Source organism: Alexandromys fortis, unplaced genomic scaffold (assembly GCF_014885135.2).
Source record: "Alexandromys fortis isolate MF-2015 unplaced genomic scaffold, M_Fortis_MF-2015_v1.1 scaffold_88, whole genome shotgun sequence".
Taxonomy (NCBI): Eukaryota; Metazoa; Chordata; class Mammalia; order Rodentia; family Cricetidae; genus Alexandromys; species Alexandromys fortis.
In genome coordinates, this window is record NW_026067961.1 from 2,753,636 (window position 1) to 2,779,264 (window position 25,629).

The following is a 25,629-nucleotide window of genomic DNA, read 5'->3' on the forward strand; positions in this document are numbered from 1 at the left end:
TGTTCTCCACTGAGTGGAGGGCAGACTTGCTCTTTTATCTTCCTCTCTTGTGGCCTATGTGTTTGGTCCTTGGGCCGTTGTTTGAACAGATGGTTATAATTTAAAGAAACAAAACACTTGTGGTGGTCCTTGAGACAGCAGGATTGAAGGCTTTGTATTCTAATTCTGCTGTGAATAAAGGACCCTTGGCCAGTCTGTGGGCGGCCACGACTGAGCTTATGATCATGATGGAAATTGCTCAAGGGGGAGATGCTGTGCCTTGCTTTGTTTTGTGCTAGCTGTTCATGGGGATCTCGTGTGTACCCAGCTAATGTTTGCTGAGAGGATGTTGGCACTAGACCCTGGGCTAGACCCCAGAGATCCTGTATGAACAAGAGGAACAAGAGCCTCGTCCTTATGTCTGCTACATCATGGTGCAGCGAGGCAGGAGATGAAACAAGGTGCAGAAGAGACATTTCGGTAGCACCACCTCCCCTGAAGCCGTTAAGGCAGGGTGTATTGTGGGGGATCTGTGGCGGTGAGGCTGACGTGAGGAGGTCACATGAGATCCAGGTCCTGAACAGTCGGAGAGAAATCCCACTGGAGGACATGGTGGAGAACCTTCCAGTTCCATTGCAGGAGGTGAGAGAGGACCTTGATGACTGAGCTGGGGAGAGAAGGCAGAGAGCGCTGGGATCAACGAAGTGGAGAGAAACTAGACTGTGTCTTCCCTACTCTAAGAAAACCGCTCCCTCCGCTGTAGACAGTATTTGTGATGATGGGTGTGCGGTGGGCTTAACTGGTCCTGCCACCGAATGTTATATATTCCTGAACCTCAGAAAGTAACCTTATTTGGTCACTATGTAAGGTTTCTGTGGGTGTGATTGGTAAGGTGAAGTGATTCTGGATACTTGAGACCATGTGATAGATGCAAAGCAGAAACCGTGCCTTTTCCTGGCCACCCAGACCGGAGTAATCACACAGAAACTATTAACTACAACACCGTTTGGCCTATTAGCTCAGGCTTCTTATTAACTAAATCTTACATCTTAAATTAACCCATTTCTGTTCATCTATGTATCACCACAAAGTTGTGGCCTACTGGTAAGATTCCAGTGGCTTTCTCCTTCAGCAGATACATGGTGTCTCCCTGACTCCGCCTTCTTTCTCCCTGAATTCAGTTTGGTTTTCCTGCCTAGCTCTATACTGCCCTGCTTCTTTATTAACCAATGGCAATAAAAAGCCTTCACAGCACACAGAGGGGAATCCTACGTCAACAAAGAATGGGAACACAGAGCTGGAGAGATGGCTCAGAGGTTAAGAGCACTGACTGCTCTTCCAGAGGTCATGAGTTCAATTCCCAGCAACCACATGATGGCTCACAACCATCTGTAATGAGATCTGGTGCCCTCTTCTGGTGTGTGTGAAGCAGAATGTTGCATACATAATAAATAAATAAATTTTAAAAAATGTTTAAAAAAAAAAAAGAATGGGAACACAGATACAATCCAAGGATTGTCAGGGAGTTCCCACAGCCACCGGAAGCTGAGTAAAGCAAAGAAAGATCTTCACTAGCACCTTTGGAGGGAGCACACCCCGCTGGCTCCTCTGCCTACCGGCTGCCTGGCCTCCAGGCTGTGAGAGTCAGTCAGTCCCTCTTGTTTGTAGCTTGTATGTGACTCTCTGCTGTGTCAGCCCCAGGAAACTAGCAGAGATGAGATGATATGTCTCTCTGCCCGAGGCTGCAAAAACAGTGTGCAGGCTGCACACCTGGGGCCATACCATGTGGGCTGATGTCCGAGGAGAAAGGGGACCAGAAAGAGTTCTTCCATAAGCTGGGAGAGAGCTGTCTCACCCACAGTGCCCCTGATGCACCCGGTGACCTTAGTGTTGCTGCCCTCAAACTAGATGCCAGCATTCATTAAAGATCCTAGCAAATCATCCTTCCCTGGTGAACACCTCTCCACTAGTAAGTGGGCAGAGACTAGGTTAAGTGTTGGTCTTAAATATTAATATAAAAAGACAGGCACTGGTGGGGCATTCTGGAAATGGCTATAGAAGACTTGAGTGTCTCGTTAGCTCTGTTGAACCTGTGAGGTGGGGAAAGCTTTCTGTTCTCAGCCCTCACCACTAAAAACAAAGGACAGAGAGCCAGCAGGACAGCTCAGCTGAGAAAATGCTTGCCCAGAAAGCACAAGGAGCTGCGTTTGATTCCCCTGAACCCTTGTTTATAAAATAAAATAAGATAGACAAGCAATCATGGTAGTGCATGCCGTGATCCCAGCGCTGGGGAGTTGGAGAGGCACCTCTGTGGCTCACAGCCAGAGACTAACTTATAAGAAAGTTCTAGAACAATGAGAGACCCTGTCTGAAAAGAACAAAAAGGATGGTACGTGAAGTTGACCTCTTGCCTCGTCGCGTGTGTGCACATGCCCACATATGCATATAAGCGTGCTTATATATACATATGCATGCCAAGAAATAGGAAGGAGAATGGATGTTTGTGTGTATGCAGTCCCTCTGTGAGTACAGGAGAACTCACCTTCCCATCCTCACCTGGCTGCTACCGCAGGCAGCTGGAAGCCGAGGGCCAGACCCTGGATCTGCCAGCTGGATGAGGCTGTTGCTTCTTTTCTTCTCTCTGTGGCTCCGAGAATGAAGTCAGACTCCTCGGTGGCCCTGGGTGGTCCTCCTGCCTCTAACTTCACTTCAGGCTCCTCTCACAAGCTCAGTGCTGCAGGCATGAGCTCCTTCCTCCTGCGTCCCCATACTCGGGGTCCTCCACCTTCAGGTCCCTCTTCCTGGAGCTCGTCTCCCCACCTTGTCTTGTTGCCAAGTCCCTCCCCTCATCAGCATCCAGGTCTGTCCCCAGAGAGGCTGTCCTGAGAAACCTTCTAGCCACTACTATAGGCATAGCTTCCCTGTCCTGACCGCCCACTCCCAAAAAACCCACATGGAGACTTAATATAAATTATAAACATTTGGCAGATAGCTCAGGCTTGCTACTAGCTTCCTGTTACATTTATGCTAACACATATTTCTTATCTAGGCTTTGCCCATGGCTTGGTACCTTTTCTCAATACAGCATGCCCACTTGCTCTCTCTGGGTCTGCTGGCAGCTTCTGACTCTGCCCTCTTTCTTCCCAGTCCTTAGTCTGGTTGTTCCGCCTCTGCTTCCTGCCTGGCTACCAGCCAATCAGCTTTGTATTAACAAGGACAGTAACACATTTTCACAGTGTCCAGGATTGTTTCACAGCACACTACCCTCTCTGGGCTGCTGGCGTCATGCCTCCCGCCCTCTCTGTGGTTAGTTTGCCTGTTCACCTTGGCCACTTTACTCCTGGGAGAGTCTGCACCGAGCCCAGGACAGTGCTGAGTGATCCTAACACATCCTCCAGAACATTCCCTGAAGCGTGACTTTTTCTCACTGCTCCCTTGAAGGAAGTGAACAGCTCAGGGAGCTGAACCTGGTCACGGAGAGCCCTAGCCCTGGGCCAAGTGACCTTCAGTCACCTGTAAGGTCAGGAGTCCTAAGTCTTGCCTTTCTGCTTCCAGACCCAGAGCTGGTACCAGAAGCCAGGGAGCCTTGGCAGGTTGCCACCCTAATTGAGCAGGCGGTAATTTGCTCTGTCAGCCTGCAGTCACATCTCGCCACAGGAGGTTTCTAGGAAGAGCTGGGAATCCACATGTGTCTTTTGTTTTTTTAAGGTTTATTTTTATTTTTCATGTATATGAGTGTTTTGCCTGCCTGTATGTATGCACACTACATGCGTGCCTGGTGCCCATGGAGGTCAGAAGAAGTCGCTGGATCCCCTGGAACTGGAGTTACAGACAGCTAAAAGCCAACATGTGCGTTCTAGGGCTGGAGAGATGACACAGGGGTTAAGAGCACTGACTGCTCTTCTAGAGGATCCCGGTTCAATTCCCAGCACCCACATGGCCGTTCACAACTGTTTGTAACTCTAGTTCCAGGGATCTAACACCCTCACACAGACATACACACAGGCAAAACACCAACTCACATTTTTTTTTTAATTTTTTAAATGTGGAACCAAACTCGGCTCCCCTACTAGCAAGTGTTCTTAACCGCCGAGCCATCATCCCAACCCCCCCACCACGTGTATCTGTAAGGACAGACGGGAAGGAAGGCACTATGGCCAGACAAGGGTGAGCATCTGCAAGAGGAGCTGCCTCGCTCCCCCACGACTGCTAGGATGGGGGAGATGAGAGCTGGGTGGATTAAAACATGGCCCAAGTCAGGTATTGAAATGTAGGTATCAGTGGGGCACAGACCTTCCTGCCTCTGCCAGCCCCTGGCGGCTGCAGTCACCCTCACTCTTCCTTGGCTTTTAGACGTGCCATCATGGCTCTGTCTTCATGTTGTCTCCCCCGTGTGTCTCCGTAGAAAGGCTTTGGGACCTGTGATAGGTAGTTTTACAGCAACTTGACACAAGCTAAAGTCATCTGAGGAGAAGGAACCTCAATTAAGAAAATTAAGAAGTGCTGGGCTTAATTGAAGGCGTGCACCACCAGCGCCCAGCCGGAAGATCCTGCTTTCAAATGCAGTCTGCTTCACAGGTGCTCAGGATGTCCTTGCATCAAAGGCAGAATCCACACCTTTAGGCTACAGAACACCACGGAGCATCCTTCTATGTCGATGCCTTGGGACTCAATGAAACTTGAACGTAAATATTAACATGAAAGATAAACACCGTGTGACCAAGCAAGCCGCTTGGCCTCTCGGTGTCCTAACTTCCTTCTTTCAAAGCAGAACTATAGTCACAGCCTCAGGGAGCTGTCCTGAGCATCTGTAAGGCTATAAAGTAACCATAGCTCCAGGCCTGGCTCCTGCAGGAAAGCTGATGTCCATCCCCACCTCAAAAGGACCTTCTTCACCTCCGGAACCTACACTGCCCACCAGACCCCAAATCTCCCACTTGGAAATGCAGCTTAACACCATACAGACAAGAAGCAGATGCCAAAGGAAGGGAGGTAGAAAGACCAGGGGGCCATTCTGGAAGAACCAAGCCAGGAATGGGAACTGGGAGCCAGCTGGCAAGCAGGAAATCCCACAGCTCTGAGCTGCCCGTGGCCTGTGTCCATGCTGGCCTGCCTCTCCTGGCAGCTGCCACCACAGAGGAGCTGGGTGATCATCTCAGGTGCCAGAAACCAGAGACCCATATCCCTATGGGTCCCTGACCTCGTCAGCCCCAGGTTTCACTGCAAGGCCACAGTGGCAAGAAATGGGAGGGAGGACCAAGACCCCACATCTGTGCCAAGTGCCTACCCGGAAACCAGCTCACCATGAAGCAGCCCCCGCCCTTGGTCTGGCTGCAGAAATCCTGGCACAGCTTCTAAAGGCATGCGTTCGCTTGCGTAGATGCCCAAAAGATTTACCCCTAAGCAGCTCCCCTGATGGGGCGAGGCAGGGCCAGAGTCCTGCTCCGCACCGACCCTCAGAATGTTGACCTTTTAGCACCCAAGCAATGAGGCTGAGGGTGAAAGAGCACCCAGTGGATCGTCAGGGCCAGTGCCGTCACCTGAACTGAAGCAATGACGGAGAAGCTGACCCTGCCAGCATCTCTCTGCAGGCTGGTGTCCAGCAGCTACCTCAGGCCCTCAGTGTTCTCAGGAGCACCAGAGACGTCTCTTGGTTGGTTGGTCTAATGTTGACAGGTAGCCAGGCCTGTAATGCTGTGGCACAGTGGGAACACCAAGGTGACCACCAAGGCAGAGACTCAGGCAGCAGCAGGGACAAAGGCCAGAGGCTTTGGAGGAAGGTGACCTGGAGGGTGAGGTAATCACCCAGTTTAGATGTGCTGCCCCCACACATGCAATTCACTTACGTAAAGCACAGTCACTGGCTGTAATGACACACCCCTGTAATCCCAGCTACTGAGGCAGGAGGATGGCAAATTCAAGGCCTGCATAGGCATCTTAGGGAAATGTTGTCTCAAAATATAATTGGAAAGAAAATGGTTAGGGTAAAGCCAATGGCAGGGTACTTCCACAGCTCCCAGAGGCCCTGGGTTTGATCTCCAGCACCAGGAATTACTTAAATCCTAGCATTATATATAGTTCAACAGTTTTTGTGTGTTCATAGGCTTGCGAGAAAAAAGTGACCACAAGCCAACTGGTAAGATGGCTCAGCAGGTAGAGGGACCTGCCACATAAGCCTGGCAACCTGGGTTCAAGTCTCAAAACCCACATGAAGATGGACAGGAAGAGCAGATGCCACAAAGGTTGTCCCCCGACCTCCACTCATACACCTACGTGCACACAAGCAATGACGATGGTGTAAAATCAAAGTCTGGAATATTTTCATCACATCCCCCCCCCCCACCGCCCTCCATCACCGCCAAGAAACTACTGTATCCTCTGTCACTTCCTACTCCCCTCACACCCTGGTAACCACTAACACAACAGGGTTTTCCCTGTTCTTGGCATCTTGTGCAAGTGAAGTCAGGCTGTGACCTTTTGCAATCTGCTTCTTTCACTTAGCAGCGTGGGCTTCATCCGTGTTGCAGCATGTGGGGGTTCATCCATGTTGTAGCATGTGGGGGTTCATCCATGTTGCAGCATGTGGGGGTCCATCCGTGTTGTAGCATGTGGGGGTTCATCCATGTTGCAGCATGTGGGGGCTCATCCATGTTGCAGCATGTGGGGGCTCATCCATGTTGTAGCATTGTCAAAACTTTTTTTTATGGCTGAATAGTATTCCGTTGTGCGATGAACTGCGTGTTGTTCAGCCGTTTGTCAGTTGCTAGGCATTTGGGTTGTTGCCATCTTTTGACTATGCTGAAAAATGTCACTGTGGACATTTGTGTTCAAGCTCTTGTGGTTTCACATGATTTGCATTCTCTGGGAACATACTTAGGAGTGGGTCCCCAGTTCTGTGGCGACTCTGCCTCTTCCGACCTCACTCATTAGTGTGGCTGTTCATGGCACACCTGTGGTCGAGAGTGACCCTAGAGGAGCAGTGAGCCCCCCCCCCTTGTGAGATGCCCTGTTAGCCAGCACAGGGAAATACATAAAAAGAAAAGTCAGGAGGTCAAGGGCTTCTGCTAGACCCACGTGTGTAACCCAGATCTCCTGCTTAAGCACCCCCTGGCTGGAGAGGTGGCTCAGCAGTGTAGAAGTGTGCAGAGGACTGGAATCTGATTCTCAGCACCCACATCAGGTGGCTCACAACCCCCTGTAACTCCAACTCTGGGTGCCCCACCCTCTACTGGCCTCTGTAGGCACCCACCCCCCCCCACACACACACACATGCACATACCCACATAGACACACGTGCATAACCATAATTAAAACTAAAAATGAGGCATTTTTAAAAACCGTCTCTGGGGACCACTCCAGAGCCACTGATCCAGGAGGTCCGGGCTCAGAACTCTGTGTGTATAACAGGCTCCCCGAGTTCCTGACGACAAGATCTTGGTGGTTCGGTGCTGGACAGACTGCTCTGTGCCAAACACGCCCCATGCGGTACTCAAAGTTCTAAGGAATAAAAGGTGTGGTGTTAAAAGATTCCATGAGCTGTTAGCCAGAGTTAACTTCCATGTCTCTATTTGGGCTCAGGCTCTGCATCTTCAGGGGAGGCTACAATGCTCGCCTCCTGCAGCAGGGAGGCGAGCGGATGCTTTGCCTTCTGCAACCTTCAGCAGCCGCATGCTCCTTAAAAGGCCAGGGTCGTCTTCTGTGAGTTCCAGGGTCCAGGCTGCAGAAGGAATTTAACCGCCCTTCTCCCAGCCCTCCTTCCACCCAGTTTGCTTGGAAAGAGCCTCAGGCTATGTGGAGCGCAGGGCCTCAGGCCAGCAAACCCCTGCTGCCTAAGTGCGCTGCTGGCAGGAGGAACAGAGCTTGGCCCGCGCTGGTTTCTGTAGGCAGTGCCTGTGTGACCTTCCAGAACATCCTTGATAAAGGTACCAACTCTATCCTCCCAGGTCCAGTTCTACCCCGGGGGACTGGATCCTCTCTTTGCCTGAGGTTTGAGCTCAAGGAGACTTGAGGTTTTGCTGGACTTGGGGTGGGCGGGCACACTATAGGGTCTGTGGCTGGCTTCCACCATGGGAAGCCAGAGTTTCTGTGACAAGATCTTTGGAGTGCATTGTATTTGTTCAGTTGTTTGTTTGCTTGCTTGTTGGTTTTGACCCTGAGCCATTAACCAGGCTCAGGCTCTGCATGCTTTGCTTGCCAAGCTTGACCTAGAACAGTGGTGAAGTCTGAGAGGCCGCCCAGTGAGCATAGCTGTCATTCTTATCGGCTGTACCCAGAGGCAGAGCACAAGTTTGGAGGGGGCTCAGCCGATAAAGCACCTGTCACATGAGATGGGGGACCTGAGTTCAGACCCCCAGAAGCCACATACAAAGTCAGGCACGGCAGCGTGAGCCCCGGTGCTTGGGGAAGGGAGTCAAAGACAAGGGGATCCCTGAGACTTGGTGGCCAGCCAGCCTAGCCAAGCCAGTGAGCTCCAGGTTCAGGGAGAGACCTTGCTTATGTTGAGGATGGGTATATGAAGGCAGGGCTCTAGGCCCCTCATTCACTTGTCGGTTCCAAAAGCACATACTGGTGAGATAAGTCTTGCTGTGCGTCTTGGTCCCGTTGTCCTTATGTCCAAGTGGAAGCTTTCCCTCCCCTTCCCTGAGCAGATAGAGATAAACACCTACTCCAGGGACCGCCCCACTCCTCCGACACACACCTGAGCCAATGTTGCTTACCCAGGCTTGGGGCTGCAGGTCAGCCTGGAGCAGCCAGTGCCAGCTCCCTCCACCCCCACCCCCCCAGGGACCAGCAAGGCAGGCGGCTGTGCATCCTGCATCATAAATAATGACTCTTCGGCACCGCCTGCGCCTCTGACAGGGCACTCACTGGCTCTCGGCAGGAGCCTCTGACACCCCATGTGCAGAGCCAGGATCCAGGCAGGAGAAGCAGCTGCTCTCCCTGAGACCCCTCTGAGAATGCAGTCGCGGCAGCCCTGCTCAACCCCGGGATCCCACCCCAAGGAATGCACCCAGCAGCGAGGTCATGAAGACGGGAGTCCACTCCTGTTGGAGGAAGGCGACTGCGCCCATCAGTCCTCAGGCCTTTGCAGCCCACTCTTGGAGACTGCCAGGGACGTGAAGCAGGCAGAACCAGAGCAGGGGAAGCCAAGTGGGGACGGAGGAGATGTGAGAGGAGAATGGACAAGGCTCCTCCCTGCTGGACCTCCAGCCCCCCCCCCATCTTTGACTCCTCTCAGATAAGAGCTTGTCTAGCGTCGTCTGGAAATTTGATGCCATCCGCTCGGCTGCTCAGGCAGGTCCTCTCTTGCCCTCAGAAATCCTTTCTCTGAGAGAACACCCCGCCGCTTCTTCACCTTCTGGGATAAAGTCTCATCAGAGGCAGGGAAGGGCTCCTAAGGAGCAGGTGACTTCTGAATCCGGCAGGAGCTGAACCGGGCCTCACCATGCAGGTGTCCTTCGTGTGCTCAGAGCACAGCCTGAAGACCCGCGGTCCTGAAGAACGCCTGGGTCGCTCGGCAGCCAGCAGCCCCAGCCCAGGCACCCGTGGACGATTCCGTGCTGTGGCCATGGTAGCCCGGAGCCTGGGACAGCTGTCAGTACAGAGCTCCCAAAACAGCAACGACACCAACGTGAAGCAGCCAGGGATGAAATATAGGTAGGCAGAGCAGCCCATTCTGTGGGGTGGGGACCGGCTTTCCCGCCTCCCTGCAGATCCGTCTCTGGAGTCCTGGGCAGCCCGTGCCGAGGGCCTCTTAGCACCTGGTAGACCTGCTAAAGAATAGGCTGAGACTTGGTTAACTCCAAGTCTGTTCTCCTGGGCCACAGGGGGTCGGGGGTATATAGTCACCATCTTCCTTCACTGTTTTTTATCTCTTTTATAGGCTCAGCTCCTAAAGTAAATAACCTCATGGGACTTTACTGTACTTTACTGTTTGACCTCAGCCATGCCCCCCCACACACACCACCTCCTACTTCCTCTAAGATCACAGGCCCAGAAGATGCTGGGTCCTTCTCACTCCTGTGTAAGACTCAGAGCCCAAGGAGCTGAGCAAGTTGGCACCTAAAGAGTGGCTCTGGGGAAAAGGGGATGGGGCCTCTCTCCATGGAGTCTCCAGGGAAAGGGATCTTCCCTGGGTTTGTGCAGGCTGAAAGGGTCAAGGGAGCACTCTGGAGCCCAGACAGCCTCTTGGGAAAAGCTTCTTAAAACTGGAGTTGGAACAGTTGCTTCCCAGTGACAGACCAAACACAGGTGGTCATCACTGACTGCAGGAGGGTCCCCTAAGTTCCCAGCTGGTATCACAATGAGCTTAAAGCTCCCCAGGACCAACACTCAGAAGGTAGACCAGATGTACCTATGCGAAGAGGCCACATCGTGGCAAGCGCTGGCATGAGATGAGGGTCCTGCATCTTTTTCCATCCTCTAAGCTTGGTGGGGACAATTGGAATGGAATTCCCTGTTCTAGATTCTCTGTGGTTTGTATCTTGGTTTTGGTAGCCATTAAAAGCTAGGGCTAAATAGATGTGTGTGTGTGTATGCATGTATGTACAGGTGTATGTATGCATCTATGTGCATATGCACGAATTTCTGCACGTATTTGTTTGGATTCTTGTTACCTGATGTGACTTTGAAGTCAATCTGAGATTCGCCAGGACTAAACACTAGTGTCACTGTGTCACGCACAGAGAGCTCCACGTGATGGGGGAAGTGGACCTCAAAGAAGCCCAGGTGCTCCCAGTGATCATGTGTGTGCATATGTGTGTCCGTGTGTGTCTGTGTTTGTGTCCGTGTGTGGTGTGTGTGTACATGTGTGCCTGTATGTCTGTGTGCATGTGTCTGTGTGTATACCCATGTGTGTCTACGTGCATATATACCTATATTTGTAGCTTCGTACTTGTGTCTCTGTGCATGTGTTGTCCTTGCGTGTGTCCATGTATGCATACATACACTGAAGTCAGGGAGGGTGAGACCCAGCAGTAAAAGGCTTTCAATCTGGACTCCTGAGTTCAAATTCCAGCCCCAGCTCTTCTTAGACGCAGGGCCCCATCTGTCTGATGGCAGAGCACAGCCTCCCCCCACGGCAGGACCTGGTTGTGTGTTCTTGATGTCATCTGGAAGGAGGGGGACCATACTCCTGTAAAAGATGTGCAGCCTAGGGGCTGAAAGAAAGGGTATCTAGCTCATGACCCACAAGTCCCTTTAAGGGGTCTCTCTGCTTTCATGCCTTGTGGGCATCAGCCTCACAAGTGACCACATAATGACTGCCCGGGGCCACAGCTAACATTTGGTTAAGGCTGTGGGAACCCAGGGTGGGCCTGATCCTGGTGCCTCCACCTCCCCTTCCCTCCAGACACCCCAGGTGTACTTGTCCATTGAAGCTTCACGGCCCACAGGGTTGGAGAGAGGCAGAGGTCTCCCGAACCAAGGACACAGCTTTTGCCTTGCTTGTGGAGGTGAGAGGAGCATTCTGTCCCGAGGGTCTGATCTCTGACGGGTACTGCTCATGTCCAAATGGCGCTAACATTGCCGTCCCTCAGTTGACACTCCTTGGGACCCTATTCTAGTCAGCAGTTGAAGACAAGAAGACCCATGCCTGCCCTTGGGTCTGGAGTCTGGATACAAGGAAGACCTATGCATAACTGGTACCTCACACCCAGCACGGGGGCCAACACCAGAATCCCTGTCCCTTACACTCCCTAGCCATAGTGAGGTAGAATGGCCTTGCCTTTACCTGAGCCAGCCTTTGTCCTCCCCCCAGGTGGCTAACATGAAAGGCCCAGAACTCTTTTTAAAGACTGTTTCCTGGGGCCCTGCCACTCTGAAGCCTGAGGCACAGCCATTGGGACAGGAGTCTGCTGGCCAGGAATCTGCCTTGCCTCTGGCCAAGGTGATGCTGAGAGGCCTTCAGAGGCTTCTTCCCAGGCCTCAGGAGGGAGACGGCAAGCCGGTGAGAAAGGCTTAGGGACTTTGCCCAGTGACTTTATAATCATATCAAGTTTTAATTGAAGAAGGGAAACGTGTAGATTATTCTTCCATCCTGAAGTTGGGGTGACAGCATGGTGGCTGCCGCCGTGCAGGCCTGGCTCTGTGATGCTCCCTGCCCTCTCTAGGGAGCCTTTCCCATATAGCTTTTAGCCTGGAGGTGACTGTCCCCTCAGAGATGAAGACAAGAAGGCCCACGCCTGCCCTTGGGCATCAGGCCTGGCAGCAGAGGGCAGGACTAATACCATCATTTAACAAAAGAAGTTGAGCAGGGCAATTACAGCAGGGAGCGGTGGCCTGGTTTTGCTAAAGTGTCCCTAAGGACGGTAGATGAGGACACCACCCGGAGCCGCACCCCCTGACCCACACCCAGGCGCAGGAGAAGAGAGAGGCCTTTTAGGAAGTTCGTCTGTTTCTTGACCAGACTTAAGAGTGCATGGCTTCTCGATGTGCTACCCCAAACTGGCAGGCGACGGGCACCTGCTCTTCAGCCACAGGCACAGGTGGGCGCAGCCTCGTGTTTTGAGTCTTCACCTGCCTGCTTCTTTAAGCTGCTCTCTCTCCCAGAAGGTGTGGTGTGTTCCAGCGTGTAAGGACCTAGGTTCGAGTCTCAGCTCCAGCACTACACTGATAAAAGTTTTTGGAGGGTGACAGACAAGAACTTGCCTCCTGACCTGTTCTGGTCAGAAAGTTGCTGCCTACGGTCACGTGTGAAGACGGCTCCAGGCTGCCTTCTCAACACCTGGCTCTATCCAGACCAGGTACCCAGGAGGGCCCAGGGTTCTGCAAACCCTGAAATGTTTCCAACAGGTCCCTAAGTGTGTTTGTGACCTTATTCCCAGGGAAGAGATCGGTAGTCTCTATGCACTTGTCAAAGTGTTATGTGACCCCACGGCCTCAGTGCTGGCTGGCTTTTTATCGGGGTGACACAGATCAGGGTCATCTGGGAAGAAGGAGCCTCAGCTGAGAAAATGCTCCCATCAGTGGCCTGTGGGCATGCTGCAGTGCATTCTCTTGATTAATGGTTGATGTGGGAGGACCCCTCTCACTGTGGGCAGTGCCGCTTCTGGGTGGGTGGTCCTGGGTTATGTAAGAAGCAGGCTAAAAAAGCCAGTAAGCAGTGTTCCTCCATGGCTTCTGCTTGAGTTCCTGCCTTGGCTTCTCTCAGTGGTCGGTAACCAGGAATAAGTAAGCCCAAAAAAAAAAAAAAACATCCTTTTCAAGTTGCTTTTTGTCATGGTTTTTATCAGCAATCAATCTAACTGTGGCAGCTGTCAAACCTTGCGTCTCCATGATCAGTGTGCCCCCTTCTGGGCACTTTGGTCACATTCCACTACAGTTCCTTTCTGTCCAGATCTGGCCCTGCAGAATCTAGATGTGATACAACCCTGCCTTTCAGGCTAGCTCCAGATGCCCGGGTCTAGTTTTTGTTTCTGTTTTTGGAAACAGGATTTCTCTGTTGCTCTGGAGCCTGTCCTGGAACTAGCTCTTGTAGACCAGGCTGACCTTGAACTCACAGAGATCCACCTGCTTCTGCCTCCCAAGTGCTGGGATTAAAGGCATGCCCACCACAGCCCGGCTTCATTTCTCTTTTTAATGCATAAATATTACTATCACTTAAGTTTGGGAGGTTTGTTGTTTTGGATTTTTATTTGTTTTTTTGTTTTTGTTGTTGAGACAGGATCTTGCTATGCAGCCCAGGATGGCCTCAAACTCTCAGCAATCCCCCATCTTCAGACCTCCAAATACTGGGACCAGGCCAGGCATAGTGGCACATACCTTTAATCCCAGGACTTGGGAGTCAGAGGTGAAATCAGAGACAGATTTATCTCTGTGGGTTTGAGGCCAGCCTGGTCCACATGGTGATTTCCAAGACAGCCAGAGCTACATAATAGAGAAACCCCTGTCAAAAAGAAAGTGCTGGGACCATGCCACTATGGTTCATTCGAGCCTGTTTGCAGTGTGCATTGATGGTTTTGTATAAAGAGAAACATCTCATATGTCATACACTCTGTCTTGGGCAGCTGCCTCTTTGGGAAACAAAATACACGTAAGTCAATGTCCTGTGATGGCACCAGACCTGGGAATTGTGTGATCCGTTCTCACAGTAGCCAGCATCCTTGCTGGAAGTGCCCAGCTGGCCCTAGGAGTGGCTGGCCCTTGGGGAGCATGGGGACACATGGAGCGGCAGGAGCCCATGAGAGAAGCGGAGTCCAGCCCTAAAAGGGCAAGGGCCCGGGAAGAGCTATGGCACCCAGTCACTTGTCCATCTTACCGTGTGGGCAGCTCATGCCCCTGTCTCCAACACACAGGCCAGGCATGGGTGCTCATGGACCACCACCGTGTGGGTAGCTTAAGCTGGCTGCCAAGGGGAACATCCCCACTTCCTAGGCTGTCCTCTGTCTTCTGCCTTGGGCACTCATGAGACCCACCCTACAGCTAGCAGGATGTTTAAGAGCCCCTGATGTGCTGTTGCTCCTGGGGTAGGGGTCCAGGCTGGCCGGTACAAGGACAGACAGATGGCCCAGACTTGGCAGAAGTGTCTCACCCTCTACAACCTTTTAAGAACAGTAATGATGACCCCAAAACCTGTCCATCTGCTAAGGTGTGTCCTACCAGGTAGGAGCCTCAGTGGGCATGAGAGGTTATTTCATGGGCTGCCAGGCTATGACAGAGTGAGAGCCACCCTGCTAGGGAACCGCAGTGCTGCCCACACCACTGGCCTTTGGGACATCGAAGGGCAAGGGCTCAGATGAAGCAGGACGAACTGCATGTCATTGTTCTCAAGGAGGGACAAATAACCCATAATAGAGGTGGCAAATGCGCCCTCAAGAGCGAGCTTAGCTTTGGACCCTGTGGCCACTCATAGACCTGAGTCAGTCACCTCACAACCTGTCCATCACAACAACAGCCCTTGTTATTGTCATCATCTGCCCTGGAGGCAGCTCTGCAGGCCTCTGTGAGCCCCGTGTGGTCCTGGGGAACAACTGGCATGTCACCCCCATGGCCGCTTAGCAGAGGCCTCCCTCGGATAATTCTCTGTGCCTTCCAGAACTCAGAAATGACTGGGTGGAAGCAGGCAACAGGCTGGCCCTGGTGCTCAAGCCTGGCTGGCAGCATCCTTCCTGCCTGAGCCAAGGTCTGATTCAGTCTTTCTTTTTTCAGGAACCTGGGCAAATCCGGCCTCCGGGTCTCCTGCCTGGGGCTTGGTAAGTACGAGGACCCCTCATGAACAAGGATAGGGGGGCTTCAAACGAGTCGGCCCCACCCTTAACAGAGAGCTACACTGAGAGCCTACAATTCTGGGAGATTAGGTTGCCATGGCAACCAGCAGCTGGAGAAAAAAAGGAAGGGACCGAACCTTAGCCTTAGCCAGGAGAGGCCAGGAGAATTCTTTGCACACAGCCCTTCACTCCTACCCAGAAGTCAGAGCAGTCCCTGGCACTCACTGAACCAGGAAGCTTGCTTTCTGGCTTCGAAGCCTCACTTCAGAGAGACAGTTCCCAGGAAAGACCGTTTGGTCTTGCCCTATTCCTTCTGCTGGATGTCAGCTCAGTCCTCAGAACCCGCTGTTTCCCTCCTTCAAGGCAAAAACATTCTTTACCCCTCCCACCCTAACACCCACACCTAACCCTCTGCAGGCAGAGCCTGTCATCAGGGAAGCACCCTCGGTCCGCTCTCTGGGACGGCACCACACCAACACTAGAGCCCACGCTGGCCTCACACTCAGAGCGGTCCTCCTGTCTCAGCCTCCTCACCTGGCTCCGGATGGACACTTCAGAGGCCACAGCCTTCCTCGGCTTACCCAGCTCTCTGTCCTATAGAGAGACTATTGTTAGCTTTGTTTGGAGATTCACCTGGAGGCCAGGTATCCACACACACGGGATGTGCTCCACACAGACAGTGGGTGGCATGTGGCTGTGTCTGACCCGATGCCCTATGCTTTAAAGTCTGAGCACCCACGAGACTGTTCTCACCTACTGTCAAAGTATCTCACCTGAGCCTGTATGTCTCCTTCTAGGAACATGGGTGACCTTCGGGGGCCAGATCACCGATGAGGTAAGACAGGGAGCCCTCAGCCCCAAGCACACGGTTAAGTCCCCTGCATAAACTAGGGACTGTGTGTACTCATGGAAGCCACCATGGCAGCCTCTTTCTCGTTGTGTCGGGGGTTTCCTGCCCCCGTAGTCAGACAGGCTAAGGGGTGGTGGCCGAGACAGGTGCTGCACCTGGTGGCACAGCTGAGAACTGTGGGATCCTGGGAGTCCAGGGTTTTCATGGATGTGACACCTGTGCCGCAGCTCACCCCGAATCCACACGCACCCGTTAACCCGTGTGGGCTGCTGGCCCGCCGTGCTCCTGACCACATGTTCCTCTGACTACTGGGAACTGCTGTCTTCTGGGGCTTTTCTACTATTGGGACCAAGGTGACACTAAGAAAAGCAGATCTGAGTGCTGCCGTTGTCCCAGGGCCTGTCGGGACAGGGGTGCCCTTCTGCACGCACAGTGGGAGGTCAGAGAGAGAGCTCCCGGCATCTGCACCGTCTCGGCCGCTGTTTGCCCAGTTTGCTGTAGAAAGGCTCGTGTTTAAAAATTAATAAGCGAGTCCATTTGAGACCTTATTAGCTGCAGTTGCTCAGTTTTTAGGGAAAACTTGGCTTCCACGGAGATTTAAATGCAGTGTGTGGTTTCGTACTCGATTTTTTTTTATAACAATAGCTAGTCATTGAACCATTTGTCCTGTGCTCTGAGGCTGCTGAAGACTCAGGGTGAGTCGGGAGCTTCTAAGGTGATGCTGGTCCCTAGAGCTCAGAGTAGAAACTGGAGCCCTGGGACACGTGTGGTTTGTCTCAAACAAGTCGGGTCTGACTCAGCCTCATCCCCCGTTCAGGGTGGCTGCTGATAGTCGGTAGGAGGACTCTGGAGGGAGACACTAGCCACAGGGCACGGTGTCCTTGTGGACAAGCATCTCTGTCACCAACAGATTTGTGGCACTGGGAGTATTGATGGATGAATCTCAGATGTCAGCTCCAGCTGGCTTTGCCCCCCTCCGTGTCTCAGACATGGACGGGATGACAAGGATAAAGATGCTGGGGGTCACACCTTGATGACATCAACCAGGAGGAGGAGTAGATGACAGAGTTCGGGTCCTGGGAGGATGCCGCAGACAAAAACAACGTAGTAAAGGAACAAGAATTCTTGTATCAGATCCTGCAATTCATGTAGGGAAAAAAAAATCAATATGCCAAATGTTAGGGGCCCCTGGCTGTGTCGTGTGATGAGGGCAGAGTATTTGTTCTCTGCCTGTTTGGGTAAGAGCCAGTCAGGAAGCCAAGACTACTGTGGACTGCTTTCCTCCCTATCCTGAGAACTTTTGCTTAGATATATGAACCATAAAATTTACCATGTTAGGCCGGAGAGGTAGCTCAGCCATTAAAGTGTTCACCGGCAAGTTTAATCCCCAGAACTCATAAAAAAGGGGGGCATGGCAGTGTGTACTTGAAATCCCAGCGCTGGGGCAGTAGACATGGGGGGATCGCCAGCCAGACAGCCTAGCAGAATCTGCAGGACGAATGAGAGACTGAAATGAGTCAGGGTGGACAGTTGAACAGTAACCTAGGAATGACATCCATGGTTGCCCCTTAGCCTGATGCGTAAGTACATCGGGCACCCTTAGACATAATGACCATTTTAATCATTTTAGGGGTGTATTTCATTGGGTGTCTTCATGTTGCCGTGCAGGCGTGGCTTCCATTTCCAAACAGAAACTCCACACCTTCGAGCGGTAACCCTCCCAGTCCCTGCTAACCTCTAATCCACTTCCTGTCTCTGTGAGTCTGCACTCTGTCTTTGTGAGTAAAGTTTTATCGACACACAGTCACACTCATTGGTTGACACACCTGTGGCTGCTTCTGCTGCAAGGACAAAGCTGAGTCCCGGACAGGTCATCTAGCCCAAGCTGTTTGAGCAGTTAAACATCTGTCCCAGTGGGGAAAGGTTTGATGGCTCCTGCGCTGTGACATCACGACGGCCACCCACCAGTATCTGTGGAGCTGCCATACCGTCGCGAAGCCAAGAACGTTCTGGGGAGGAAGGTGGTGCTGGCTGCACAGTAAGCACACGTGCGGCAGTATTGTTGAATGGGTGACAACTGCCACTGTACTGGCATTCAGAAGGCTGGAGCAGAAAGAGCCTGGGTTTGAGGAACATCTGGACAACATAGTGAGACCCTGTTCCAGTAGAGTTATTGTCTTTAGTTTGATTTATGTGTGTTGAGTGTTTTGCCTGCATACATGAATATGCACCACAGGCAAACACATATATGAGGAGGCCAGAAGAGGGCGTCGGTCCCCTGGAACTAGAGCTACAGATGTAACCGGCATGCAGGTGCTGGGAACCAAACCTGGTCCTCTGCAAGAACAGGGGCTGCTAACCACTGAGCCATCTCCATCCCCCTCCAAAAAAAAATGTTTTAGGGTTAGTACGGGAAGTTTTTCATACAAATTTTAGTAAGAATATTTTTTGTTGTTTTTTTGAGACAGGGTTTCTCTAAGTAACAGTCTTAGCTGTGCCGGAACTCTCTTTGTAGACCAGGCTGGCCTTGAACTCACTGAGATCCACCAGCCTCTGCCTCCCAAAGTGCTGGGATTAAAGGTGTACCACTGCCTGGCAGTAGTACATTTTTAAAGACAGGCTCACAGATTCCCAGCTGTCCTTGAACTTACTACGTAACCAAGGATGACCTTGAATTTGTCCTCCTGCCTTCACCCTCCAGGGAGGCCACAGGGCCCCTACCCAGTGGGGTGCAGCATGCAGTGTCGCCCTGGGCATGGCTCGGGCTGCTTGATGAGACACATCTGGGAAAGGTCGTGGTGAAAGCAACAGAACACACCTGTGAACAAACCACACTTGGCATTGCAGGAGAACATGCCCAGAGCGAGCAGAGGTTCCTCAGGTGGGCAACTCTGGAGAAAAGGCTCGGCGGTTACATCAGGCCCCAGAGAGCAACAGTAACCGTGCATTGGACATGCTCACACTTGAGCTGCAGCAGAAAAGGCAGCAAAGCTCCCTGCAGGTTGATCTCCAGAGCCTCATCACCCTGGTCCTTCTGGCTCTCAGACCCCAGCAGCTGTGGCTCTGCATCAGACACTGAAGTAGCTGCAGGTTTTAGAAATTAGGTTTTATCACAGCCTGGCTATCTCAGATCCCCTGACGAATCAGGGAATCTAGCAGCACCAAATCCACATTCCCATGACCACCACTGGGCATGGGTCCGTTCCCTTAGCAGTGCCCTTCACTCCCAGAGTCCATCAGCATGCACACATGCTCACACACACACACACACCATGTGCACACACAAACACACGAGCATGCACACATGCATGCATGCACTCACACAGATGCCTCTTTCCTACTGGATACCAGGGAACCAGGCAGGAGGCTGGAACCATCCAGCCGCTCTGGGCTGACTGGGGACGGAGGTTTGGCCCTCTGAGAACTGCAGCGTTAGGGGCTCTTCTCTCTGCTGTATTTCAGTGGGGGCCGTTGGTCACAGGTGTGCTCCCAGCTTCCTTGATGGCCGAACCCACCACCTATTGCTGTTTGTTGTGAAACAAAGCTAACCCTTCTGGGAGCTGAAGATCTAGCTGTAACATGAAGGGCCAGGCCTGCTTGTTGTTGGGGTTTTTGTCCTGCCTGGTACTCCACAACTGTTTAGCCCCAAAGAAAATCACACATAGGTCTCCATAAATTATAAGCTGATTGGCCCATTAGCTCTAGCCTCTCACTGGCTAACTCTCACATCTTGATTAACCCATTTTTTCTGATCTATGTTAGCCATGTGGCTCAGTACCTTTTTCAGTGGAGCAGATCACATCCTGCTGCTTCAGTGGTCTGGGCAGGAGAGAGAGGAATCAATTTCCTCCTTCCCAGAATTCTCCTGTTCTCATTACATCATTTCTACTTCCTGTCTGGTTTTCCCGCCTATATTTCCTGCCTGGCCAATCAGCGTTTATTTATAACATGATTGACAGAATACAGACAATTCTCCCTCACCATCTAGCCAGCAGTGAAGTTGGTTGGATGGCCAGGATGCTACCCACGTGTCATATTAGAGAAACGCCAGCAGAGGCCACATGACCCTCAGCCCCACTAGAATGGCTGTGGGACCATCTGTGGTCAGTGTGCAGCCCTTCCACAGTAGCTGGAAGAGGTATATCCTTATACAGATAAATCCACAGCTAAATCTTAAAAAGGGGGGGGCGGGCATCCTACTACGACTGGCCACTGGTTCTCATGGCTGACATGGCAAAGTGCTGCCAATCACATATCTTCAGTCAAGACCTGGTCCCTCCAGAGGCCTGGAGGAGGGGTCTGCCCCTGTCTCTCTCGGCTCCTGGGGGCATATCTTGGCTTGCAGGCATGTTGCTGTGGTCAGTGCGCTACCTCCAGATAGCCCTCCCGCTAACATGCCAGTCACATTGGACGGCATGGCTAGCCCGCCAGGAGGCCGTGTGGCCCCATCTTAGCAAATACATTCACAAATACCCTGCTACCAGATAAGGTCCCTTCCTGAGGTTCTGGTTCATTTGAATTTTGGGGGCCCAATACAGGGGCTACATTCCATGATGGTCCCAAAAAATTCATAGCCAGCGGGTTGTCTCCCTCATCTGTCTTGCCATCTTTATCCTTTGTAAAGGGTTTGTTGCCTCCCTGTGCAATGGCACAAAGGAGAGAGGAGCCAGGAGAAACACCAAGGCCACAGGGCTGATGCTCCAGAGAGGTGGTTCTCAACCTATGGGTCGTGACCCCTCTGGGTTCCAATGATTCTTTCACAGGATCGCCTAAGACCATTGGGAAAACACAGAGATTTACATTACAATTCATAACAGTATCAAAATTACAGCTATGAAGTAGCAATGAAAATAGTTACCTGGTCAGGGATCACCACATCATAAGGAACTGTATTAAAGGGCCACAGCATCAGGAAGGTTGAGAGCCCCTGCCTAGAACCTCCCTGGAGCTGGAACGACAGAGCTGTCCCCACCAGCTCCGGTTTTGTCATTTCAGATGGCAGAGCACCTCATGACCCTGGCCTATGACAATGGCATCAACCTGTTCGATACCGCAGAGGTCTACGCTGCTGGCAAGTATGTACCTTTCTCACAGACAGAAGAGGGTGGCCCAGGACACCTTCAGAGAGCCACATCTCCAGTTCCTGTCTCTCCCTCCCAGGCACTCATGACAGTGTCTACCACTCTGTTTTCTTTTTAAAACTCCAAATGATCCTAGGAGATATTTGGATGGGGCCAGCCTCGGGACACTCAGGCACTGGCTGCTCACCAAACTCTCTGTGTGCCCTGGCACCGAGGTTAACAAGGCACAGTGCTGGGCTGCAGCCGGGATTTACTGTTGTCCCCGGCTGTGTGGGTGAGCTGGAGCCCCATGAGCCTGGCCTGCTCGTGTCTTAATGATGCAGTAGGGGCTGTGGAGCAGCCAGCCTTTCCGAGCAGGAGCGGGCAGGCGCTGGCAGACCTCGGTGCGAAGGAAGCGCTTTCCGTCTTGACAATGAACTTTCCAACTCGATTATGCAAAGGCTCAGTGCTCTTCAGCCAGAGCTGTTGGCTTCAATTTTAAAGACGGGCTGAAATCAAATCATCTGGTCTCCTACATCACATTTCCAAAAGTCAGTTTTTGTTGGTGAAATCATTCTCTGGCTCCCTCTCTGTCCTCTCTACAGCCCGCTCCTGCTTGGAGCCAGCCAAGTTCCCATCAGCTGGGCTGGCTGCAGCCCTGACCTGCTGTGTGCCATGGCCACAGGGCCAGCACCTGCTCCCTGGGCCTTGGGATCTGACCTGCTGCCTAGAGCAGGACCCATGGCACCAGGCATCAGGGAACCCAGCTGGACCACTGCCCAATCCCGACCAAGGGCCTGGGGAGCTGACAGCTGTTCCCCACCCCCTTTAGCCTCCGTCAACAGTGCTTGGGTCTTTCCTATACCACATCCCACCACCCCCTCCTCCAACCAGACAGCAGCTTCCAGTCACAGCAAGATGCTCTCTAGACAGACGAGCTGGGCAGAGCAGCCAAAGGTTGAAAAGCCTGGTGCAGATGCCCAGCCCAGAGGCATCTCCCCGTCTCCTTCCTGGCCCAGCTCCTGCCTCAGCTTTGCTGCCCAGGAGAGCAAACACAGATTGATGCCACCTCCTTCATCTCCAGATGGCCCCATCACTGAGCATTCCCCAAACTCTACTCTGTCACTGCCTTCACTTCTGTTTAACTGGACACTCAAAGCTGGCATGCCAGGACAGCCATGCCAGACACTGAGCATCCTTGGGGCCTCTCAGGAGCCACTTGCTAGAAGCCAAGGCCTTAGGCAAAAGCTTTCTGCTCTGAATGGCATTGCCTCTGGAGCCTGCTCCCCTCAGCTCTTCAGCCAGCTGCTGTAGCTCCACAGTCCAGCCCGTAGCTAAGCCAGCCTGCTCACACCGCAGAGAAACCTTAACATTAGCAGCCAATGTGACTGAGAAGCTGTGCACTATGCCTTGGGGCCAGGCCAAGCTTCTCTGACCAAGGGGCTAGCCATAGCTCCAGCAAGCAGTCAGTCAGAGCTGCCCCCTTGCTGACCAGGGGTGAACACACACATATCTTTCTGACAGTAATTTGTGTGCTTCTCGGCGACCTGCAGTATTTCTGTGCCTACATTCAGAGCTTGCAACCAAGACTGCAAGTGGGAGGCTTGGGTTAGGCGCTCAGGCAGCCTCACTATCATCTTCCTCCTCTCCTGGTCTTTTGTCTGACAAATTGGAGGACCAAGGAATGAAAGGAGGCCAGAGCTGATTGAATTTTCAGTACGTCCTGACCATAAATGAGGGGCATTCAGAATATATGCTAAACAGCTTGCAAATTAGAGCCCATTATTTCTGAGTGGATGACTCAGGCGCTTTTATAATTGGAATGTAGCGCTGGGTTTGGATCATTTTCCGTCTGTTGTTTTTGCTCAGAAACATTTTGCTACAAGCAGAAAGTTCTTAAAAGTTAATCCACACTCCTGTGCCAAGCTGGAACAGCCAGCTTGTGACCCCAGCTGGCCCCGGCTTGAAGCAGGACCCTGAGCCATTGCCAAGAACAGGCAGTGGGCTGGGCGGCTCTCTGTTGTTTAAAGAGAAGAACGAGCTGCACGCAAACACACACGCACAGTCACACATGTGTGCACACAGGCACACACGCAAACACACACGCACAGTCACGCATGTGTGCACACAGGCACATACAGGCTTTGTTGGAAGCCCCGCGCTGGCCCCAGGAAGTGCACCGTCTCTGCATACAGAGACATGTGCCGAGAACACCTGGAGCACAGCTTGCCTTTTAAACATAAATTCACCTGAACATTTTACCCACGTCCCTTGGCCGAGCATTTTCCCCGGTGTACCTGCAGCTGGCGGAGGAAGCCAGTCCTGGGGACCTTTCCTTCCCCAACAAGTGTAGAGGTGCTGCTGCCAGGACAAGGCCTTTTCATCAGAGGACCAGCAGTGCCCCGCAACCCCCACCCCTGCTGCCAGTCCTGAGCAGTTGCAGACTTCACCCCTTCTGGAATGAGCCACTGGGCCAAGGCCACATAGGCGCCTGGCATTCCAACCCCAGTGGCATTTTCACAGAGGGGACCCATGGCTCATTGTCACGGTGGGGCTGGGTTTGATTTTTCTCTTTCCGTTATGCATAGATGAAATCCCCATGTCTGCCTCTCTCTCTCTCTCTCTCTCTCTCTCTCTCTCTCTCTCTCTCTCTCTCTTGCTTTGCAGGGCTGAAGTGGTATTAGGAAACATCATTAAGAAGAAGGGATGGAGGTAATTATCTCTGCGGTCTGTCTCCAGGGCACACAAGGGAGGCTGGGGGAGGGCGGTATGCATGGCTGGAGAGGCGAATGCATCCTGGGGTTCCTGGCTGGGGTGGGCAGGCCATCTGCCTGGGGCAAGCCTGGGCTTGGCCAGCCCTGCAGTGGGAACCCGTCAGTGTTTGGGGACTGGTCTCTGTTGATTACCGCGGGGCTGGTCCGTCAGCCACTTGTGTGCTCTTTTCTTCATTTTATCATTACGTTTATTTATTTCCATGTGGTAGGTATATGCCACATTGTGCATGTTGGGGTCAAATGACAACCTGTGGCAGCTGATTCTCTTCCTCTACTGTGTGAATTCAGGGACTAACACTCAAGGCTCCTAGCTTGACAGCACACCCCCTTATTCACCGAGCCAGCTCCCCCAGCCTCTTCTCTCTCTCCCCCCTTTCCCCTTTAATAGAAAAGTTAATTCGGTACCCTGCGAGGACCAGTAAGTTAGGCAGTAACGAGAGCCCTGCCGAGGGCTGGAGATGTTGCTAGAGTACCTTCCAGGCCTGGGTTCAATTCCCAGCAGGGTGTAAATGAGGCAGAGTGGTACACAGGAAGCAGAAGAAGCAGGCACTAACGGGCATTCTCCGCCAGGTGAAACCCCGTCATGCACGCGGAAAGTACCACCTGTGGCATCCTTGGGCAACCTTGCTGAAATCTCAAGTTTCCCAGTTTCCCCTGATGGAGGGGGAGAACTCAGCCCAGAAGTGTCTTCCCCCCTGTCTGGAGGGAGTGAGCCTTCACACACAGTGGGTGCCGTGGAAGCAGTTAAGGCCAGGGTACCAGTGTTTGCCGTGTCCCCATGGTGCAAGTCCAGCTCTCTGAGGCAAAAGTGATGCTGTCCTTTGTCCCACTCCCTTCACAGAGCTTCATGGGATGAACTTCCTGTTCACAGTAGGCATTCCCAGGTAGCCTGGGCGTGACAGGGACACCACGCAGAGGGTCAAGTGTGACGGCCTTTTAGCTCTCAGCCGAACTCTATCCTCTCTGTCCAAGGACCTCAGAGATAGTCCAGCCTTCAGGAGCTCACTGTCTGCATCTGTAAAGGGACCAGTATGCGGCAGAAGACAGACTGTCTGGGTCTGTAAATCACCAATGTGGCCTGGCCAGGCCATGCTGGACCTGAGGAGTGGCAGGCTTCAGCCCAGCACCCTGCAAATCATGTCCCACAAGGATTAGAAGTTGGCGGAGCTCAAAGACAGCGGGATAGGAGTCTGTCTTAGTCACTATTCCATTGCAAGGAGGAGACACCATGATCAAGCCAAAGAAATGTCTTGATTTATAATTTCATTTATAATGATATAAAGGAAAGCATTTCATTGGAAGCTGGCTAATAGTTTTGGAGGTTTAGTACATTAGCATCACGGTGGGGAGCATGGTGGCACGCATGCAGGCAGGCAGGCACGCACGCACACACGCAGGCGTGGTGCTGAAGAAGCACCTGAGAGTTCACTTCTTGAGGGAACATCTGATCCACAAGCTGCAGGCCTCCAAGGAGAGCCTGGGCCTAATGTGGGCTTCTGAAACCTCACAGCCCAGCCCAGTGACAAATCCCCAACAAGGCCACACCCCTAACCCTTCCTAAAGAGTTCCACTAACTGGGAACCAAGCATTTAAAGGCATGAGCCTGCAGGGACCATTCTCATTCAGACACCACAGAACCCAAAGCACCCACTCAAGCAGATCCCTGACTGTCAGTCTAGGCTGAGTCCTGCCCTATATCCCAAGACCCCCAGTAAAGCTGGACCTTCCCTCCTCCTCCCTGACCTTCCTGATGGTCACTC

The 25,629-nt window shown here is 52.5% G+C and overlaps 1 protein-coding gene across 10 annotated transcripts in view; it reads left to right on the forward strand.

Moving 5' to 3' along the window:
* The window catches only part of Kcnab2 (potassium voltage-gated channel subfamily A regulatory beta subunit 2), an 88,057-nt gene that overhangs the window by 49,793 nt on the left and 12,635 nt on the right, over positions 1-25,629 (forward strand). For 6 of the 10 annotated variants that reach the window (XM_050153271.1, XM_050153269.1, XM_050153273.1 and 3 more), the window contains 4 exons: positions 15,127-15,170; positions 15,983-16,020; positions 21,031-21,110; positions 23,763-23,807. In XM_050153271.1, coding sequence (XP_050009228.1) covers positions 15,127-15,170; positions 15,983-16,020; positions 21,031-21,110; positions 23,763-23,807 — 207 coding nt within the window. Of the gene's footprint in view, positions 1-7,745; positions 7,902-8,838; positions 9,637-15,126; positions 15,171-15,982; positions 16,021-21,030; positions 21,111-23,762; positions 23,808-25,629 lie in introns of those variants that run through there. The other 4 variants (XM_050153268.1, XM_050153267.1, XM_050153272.1 and 1 more) reach the window with 4 other exon arrangements.